The 7,032-nt window shown below is 39.4% G+C and overlaps 1 protein-coding gene across 3 annotated transcripts in view; it reads left to right on the top strand.

The window, feature by feature from the left end:
- Window positions 1-116: 116 nt before the first annotated feature.
- NUP54 (nucleoporin 54kDa) overlaps window positions 117-7,032 on the top strand; it is a 33,761-nt gene continuing 26,845 nt past the window's right edge. The window contains exons 1-4 of one of the 3 annotated variants that reach the window (XM_011927221.1): window positions 242-324; window positions 990-1,151; window positions 3,835-3,918; window positions 4,016-4,162. In XM_011927221.1, the coding sequence (XP_011782611.1) occupies window positions 258-324; window positions 990-1,151; window positions 3,835-3,918; window positions 4,016-4,162 (460 nt within the window). In that variant the 5' untranslated portion in view covers window positions 242-257. Of the gene's footprint in view, window positions 325-989; window positions 1,152-3,834; window positions 3,919-4,015; window positions 4,163-7,032 lie in introns of all 3 variants that reach the window. The other 2 variants (XM_011927222.1, XM_011927223.1) reach the window with 2 other exon arrangements.

Below are 7,032 nucleotides of genomic sequence, written 5' to 3'. Positions count from 1 at the left end.
ACACCCTCGCCAGCGTCCCAGCATTTTACCTTAACAGTGATGCCCCACATCTTGTGAACCCCACCGGAAGTGAGCCGGCTGGGGGCGTTCCTTCACAACCACCCGGCTCCTACGCCCTTGGCGCCTTCCGGCCTCTTAGGCTAGGCCAGAAAGGAGGCGGAACTTGGTGATCTGACTGGCGGTTTCCCGGCCGGACTGAGAAGAGGAGCGCGCTGCGCGTCGCGGGAGTAATCTCCTTGGTCTCCTGCTCTCGCGACATGGCCTTCAATTTTGGGGCTCCCTCGGGCACCTCCGGTACCGCTGCAGCCACCGCGGCCCCCGCGGGTGAGTGATCCCCCTGGACCTTTACCCGGGAAGGAGGGGAAGGGTCTGGTCCGCCCCCTCTGTCCGAGACTCTCCGATCTGGGTATCCTGGGATCTCCCGCCGACGCGGAGACTTTAGAGGCATTGGGAAAGGGCGGGCGGCCGCAAAGTGGGCCGAGGCGGCTCCCGAAGAGGCCGCGGGGGTACTCGAGGTCCCACTAGAAGCTCGCGCGCCGCGCGTGAGTTTCCACAGGGCCCTGGCTTCAGTGGTTCGTTTCCCGCCACCGGGGAGTCCTACTCAGAGAAATTGGAGGTTGCTCCCCTCTCACCTTCCCCGAGAGCCTCCCTCCCTCCCCTCTGCACCTCAGCCTCCCGGATAGGCGGGAACGCTTGCGTGGTTCCCGCTGCCAGCGAGGATAGGGCTGGGGATCCACCGGCACTGCCCATTGACTCCCTTAGTTCCAGCCCCGGCCCCTTGTGGTCCTCACTATGGGGCTTATCCGTCGTGCTTCTTCCATCTGCCCCACCCCACCCCCACTCTGCTTTCTTAAACTGTTTGGAGCAAAACCAGGTTTGTTCACTTCTGTGAAACCTCCTGTTGAGTCTTGTAATCCTTACCTTGCTTTCTTTTCTTTTTCCCTCTCCCCCTTTTTAAAATTTTGTTTCTTTGCCTACACGCCTATCAGGATTTGGTGGGCTTGAGACTGCCAACTCCACCGCCAGTGGGTTTAATTTTGGGGGTTTCGGATTAACTGCTAATCCTGCAGTGAACTTTAATATTGGGAATTTCGGTGTTTCTACTACCTCGGCGACTCCGTTCAATTTTGGTAACAGTCTGGCAAGTGCAGGTAGATACTGCGGGTTGTATGTGTAACAAGTGTTGGGAGCTGGAGTCCAAGAATATTGTGGTTCCTGGAGTTTGGGAAGGAACTGTTACTTGTTTAATAAGGAAAGGAAATTTGTTTCCTTATCTCAAATCAAAAATATTTGTATCAAGTTTTTAGTGCCTTTTGTGGTTTAGGAAAGTTTTGCAAGTTATATTCCTTTATTAAATGTGCACTTATCTTCCAAATGATAAGCATTTGGATTATAATTTTGAATAGAATATATCTATAGAATTATTAGATAAGACTTCCAAAGTATAAACTCACCACCAGTCAAGCCCATCCTGGGATTCTTGGACTCCTGCAGTCATTTTTCATTTTTTCTGCATCTTTCATTGAGATTTCATTTTATTGTCCTTCTGTTTCCAAAGAGAAACAAGTCTTATACGAACAGCAGTAACCTGTTTTGTTTTTTAACTTGTGTTATAATGATAATAATGTATTTCTTTGGTCAGCTCAGCAGATTAGGATACTATAAGGTATGTAATTTCTGTAAGATATGTAATTATAGAAAGAATCCCCAATTCTTTTCTGGAATTTTGGGAAAAGCTCAAAGAGAGCAGTTTAATTTTATGGCATATAGCCCCGAATTCTAAAAGGTAGGCTAGATGTCTTTGCATTCAAAAAGATAATTATGAGGATTTTCTTATGCATGTGGGTTGTTTGAAGCTCATTAAAAATTTTGCAAGACGCAATAGTGATATTATGTATGCATTTAAAATAGGTTTATGTGTACTTTACATAGTGACACTGTAGAAAAAAAATCTTGTTCTTCAGCTGCTCGTATATGAATTTATCGTCCATAGTCTCTTACATTATGCCTCTTATGCCCGTGCCAATTATATGCATTTGATAAACATTATTTACTCCCTAAACCTTACTTGGGAAGTTTGGTATTTTATTCATTCACTTGTAACTGCAATGTGATTATCACCCTAGCATCTGAGTTGAAAACAGAAGAATATTTGAAAACTTCAAAGACGAGATGATCCATTTTAATTAAGATGTGTTCGAAGTGATCACATATCACTGTCCTTTGGTGTGTTTGCTTTTCCTCGTTTGCTTAAAATTGGCACTGGGTAAAACAGAAATCTTACTTTGAAATTTGTGTTTCTGAATAAAGCCACCCAGCTCATAATTCAGCAACAATAAATAAACTTGTTGGTGTTTGCTTGATTTTATGTTCATTTGGAGTTATCACTGTTAAGTTTTGAGTTACGATAATGTAACATGTTTTAACTACTTTTGTATGTGTTAACCTTCAGCAGAGGGCTGATAGATGTTCTTGTTTACTTTGTATTTTGTATACTTGTAGACCTGCTATTACTAAAACATTTTTGATATTGTGGAGCATGATGAGAAACTGACTAGTGTTTATTGTGTAGCCAATTCAGATTATATCATAGTTATTCTGTGGAAGTGAAAAGTAATGAAAAGAGATTACAACAGTGCTTAGTACTTTAGGTGATTTTTATGAAAATGTTTACAGTTTGCAGTACTGCAATAGAACCTACAAGTAAATAGAGTATTTAGTTGTGCCTGCATGCAACATGCAGCTTACTCGAGTAGTTTTCCAAATCAGAATGAGGTGATTAATATAAAATGGTTGCATTTTTTTCTTCTTGTATTTTCTGTATTGCAATATTGATGAATCTGTGTTGTATACCAGAAATACATGAAATTGAAGGTAGATTCCAAAAAACCTGCAATATAATTTGACACTAATGGTTCAAACATTTGTCTTGAAAGGCTTTTTGATACCCTTGGTAATCAGCTGAAGACTGACAATAAGTTACAAAAATAATAAAACAATTTTAGATTGGCTAGCATTCCATTTATCTGTCAAATCTCTTCCTTCAAGAAACACATTCTTGTTGTATGGAGGTAAGTGTATTGGTGTGCTTCCTTTGAAAAGTTACTTAGTCTTGACAGAGACTTTATATATAACTCTTGACAGAGTTAATCTTGACATAAATTCACCAAAACCAAGGTTGCAAACTGGCAACGAGTCTGCTAATGTGATATGTTTGGCACACTATTTTCAAAACATTTGAATTCCTTGCATAAAAAAAAGTAGTTGAATTAGGGTTTAAAAACCCATACATTTTACATAGAAAATCCAGATTTCCTGTTTCTCTTGGGGTAAAAAATGGAAATATGTGACACTACTAAACTACGTTTCTTGTATCTGCTGGAATTTAGGAACTGCTGATCTAAAGCTATTCATTTTAAACAGTTCCACCTGTCAGTAAACACATAGTCTACTTTAGTCTTTACTGTTATCAGTCTAAATCTTCTAGCCATATGAATTTGCAACATATCCTCTAAAAGTACATACATAGTTGTTTTAGAATTATGGCAATAGGCTTAATGTGTTTTCTCATCTGTAACTGTTAACCACCCCTTTAATTGAAGGGTATATATTACATTGTGATATTTCTATTTTAAATGCTTAGTTCATTTCTTGTAACATTTTGACTTCTCGATTGGTAGTATAGTTTTCTAAAAAATTGATCTTGGAAGTAGAGAAAGGAAAAATTAGATCAATATATTTTGATTTTATATGAGCAATTACTTATAATTTTAAAAAGTTGCCTTTATATATACAAAAGATTGTTCCTTTCTATATTTGTTCTTTTTTAATTAGGTGGGTTTGGAGGATTTGGGACAACATCTACAACTGCAGGTTCTGCATTCAGCTTTTCTGCCCCCACTAACACAGGCACTACTGGTAAGAGGCCATCTTAAGTCATTTGTAGAAGTAAATGAAGTAGAGGTCTTTTTTTTTTTTTTTTTTAACTTACGAAGTTCCAATTTTTCATTCAAAGGACTCTTCGGTGGTACTCAGAACAAAGGTTTTGGATTTGGTACTGGTTTTGGCACAACAACGGGAACTAATACTGGTTTAGGTACCGGTTTGGGAACTGGACTGGGATTTGGAGGATTTAATACACAACAGCAGCAGCAGCAAACTAGTAAGTATGAGGTTTTCAGCTTCAAATAAAAAACTGTGACAATGCTAGCTGACATTATTGAGTGCATTCAAAATACTTTAGTGGACTTTTTATAAGAATTATTCATATGTTCCAAAAGATTTGGAATGTTGCTTTTCATGTTTGTATATGATAGCAGCTGAGGAGAACACTGATTGGCACAGTTAGGATTATAAAGTTCCTGTGTTTAGGATCATTCCATTTAAATTTTTTGTTGTTAAAAATAACAAATAGAGAAACCGCACAAAAGTACAGCTTAATAAATTATATATAAGTTTACAAAGATTAACAGCCTTGTAACCACTGCCCATGTCAGGACATGGTCCCTGGCCAGCTAGTTCAGAAGCCTACCACGTTTCCCTCCCAATCGCTTCCCCATCAGAGGACCTGCAGTCTTGGCTTTTATGGTGATCATTTCCTTACTTTATAGTGTTGTCATTCAAGTATGTAAACAGTATTTAGTTTTGCCTGTCTTAAATCTCTATAGGCTCTTCTTTTATCTCTCTTTTTAATTTATTTTTATTTTTATTTTTGGAGACAGAGTCTCGCTCTGTCGCCCAGGCTGGAGTGCTGTGGCACGATCTCGGCTCACTGCAACCTCCACCTCCCATGTTCAAGCGATTCTTCGGCCTCACCCTCCTGAGTATCTGGGACTACAGGCCCAGCTAATTTTTGTATTTTTAGTAGAGATGGAGTTTCACCATATTGGCCAGGCTGGTCCTGAACTCCTGATCTCGCAGTCTCCCCGCCTTGGCCTCCCAAAGTGCTGGGATTACAGGCGTGTGCCACTGTGCCCGGGCTCTCTTTTTTTATTTTTTAATTTGTTGAAAAAAACAGATCGTTTATCCTAGAGAGTTTTTTAGTCAAGACTTTTCTGATTGCACACCTATGGTATAGTTTAACACATTCCTTTGTTCTCTGTATTTCTTGATGATTGGGTTAGATCTGGGGCATACATATATATATTTTGTTGTTTTGTTGTTTGTTTGTGAGACTATTTCATAGGCATATTTTTTATCAGAAGACATAGTATCTTTTTTTGAGTGATCAGCCATTGGTGATGGCTAATCAGCCATTGAGCCATTGGTGATCATTACCTAGATCCATTAATTCATTGGGGGTTACAGATAGTGCCATTTCACCTGGATTCATTTATTTGTTGAAATACTTCTATGAGGAGAAACTTGACTTCATCTGTTTGGTTGATTCTTTCTCTTTATTACTGGTTTTCAGAATAAACAGTTGGTGGTCTAGCATTCTCCAAAGATTACCAATTTTTTTTTTAATGTCAGAAACTGCAGCCTTTAAACTAGTTGCTTTTTTTTTTCTTTTTTTTTTGAGACGGAGTCTTGCTCTGCCACCCAGGCTGGAGTGCAGTGGCCGGATTTCAGCTCACTGCAAGCTCCGCCTCCCAGGTTTACGCCATTCTCCTGCCTCAGCCTCCCGAGTAGCTGGGACTACAAGTGCCCGCCACCTCGCCCGGCTGATTTTTTGTATTTTTTTAATAGAGACGGGGTTTACACCTTTTTCGCCAGGATGGTCTCGATCTCCTGACCTTGTGATCCGCCCGTCTCGGCCTCCCAAAGTGCTGGGATTACAGGCTTGAGCCACTGCGCCCGGCCTAAACTAGTTGCTATTTTTTAATCCATTGCAGTTACCATTCTTATTGATGCTTAAATTGTTACATCTTTGGCCAGTGCAAGCCTTTTCAAGTTGGCTCCCAAGTCCCTTTGACACAGTCTGGTTATTAGTCTTTGATGGCTTCCTTACTAACCATCCATACTAGCTGGTATGGCAGTAGGTTCCAGGGGTTGTTCTGTATGGATTAACTTATCCTCACAAGAACCCTGTGAAATAATACTTTTATCATCCCCATTTTATGGGTGAAGAGAGGAAAGTGAGAGATTGTGAATTACCTGTATACCTCTGAATTTACAGGGACGGAAATTCAACTACTCCTTCTAGTGCTGTTTTCACTTTTCCAATCTGATGCCTCTTAAAATTACTTTTGTTTCATTTTGCTTAAGTAACTTGATTGACTAGTTAAAATTCATCCTACTCAGTCATTGAAGATTAGTTATTAACTTATTAAACATGAATTTCAAGGATTGCCTAACATTAGGATGAAGATAATAGAATAGCATTCTCAGAACTATTCTTTCAATTATTTCCAGTCATTAATCTTTTCTAGAATCCTGCAAAAATACAAAATTCGATGAAATATTTAAGTGGTTAAGGAAAGGACAGCAAAAATGAAGTGTTTCCTTTGTTTCTTGAAATAGTCTCTCCAACTATGAGTAACTGTAGTTCCATTTACTTTTTTTAGGAAAATGGGAATTTGAATCTGGTGCTGTTTTAAAAATGGAAGGGGCTTATTTTGTTATGTAATAGCCATTTATTGTATGTATTGTATGTCAGGCATTAGGTGTACAAGGTTGAAGACCACAATCCCTGCTCATAGTCAAGGAGATTCTAGGGTATCCACACAGAGGAAATAACATGGCATGGTTTATGGCAGAGTATAATGCATTTGGGACCAGTAACTAGATCAGTGCAGTTTTAATGCATAAATGACCTCAGGGTCAGTGGTGAGAGTTAGAGAGATAGATATGAATTGGATTATTAGCGTACCCTATATGTTTTACTAAGGAGCTGTCCTTTAAGCAATTCTAAACCATTATAGGATTTAAGCTAGACAGGAAAATAATCAGATTTTTACAAGTATCTCTTAGAGAAATACAAAGATAGATTATAGGTGGGTTGGAATGGAGGCAGAGATATGGGTTCTGAAGCTGTTGCCAAAATCTAAGCAAGAAATAGTGAAGACCTGAATTAAGGCAGTGACAGTTAAG

Source organism: Colobus angolensis, unplaced genomic scaffold, assembly GCF_000951035.1.
Source record: "Colobus angolensis palliatus isolate OR3802 unplaced genomic scaffold, Cang.pa_1.0 Scaffold70, whole genome shotgun sequence".
Lineage (NCBI taxonomy): Eukaryota > Metazoa > Chordata > Mammalia > Primates > Cercopithecidae > Colobus > Colobus angolensis.
This window is presented reverse-complemented; position numbering and strand designations above follow the sequence as displayed.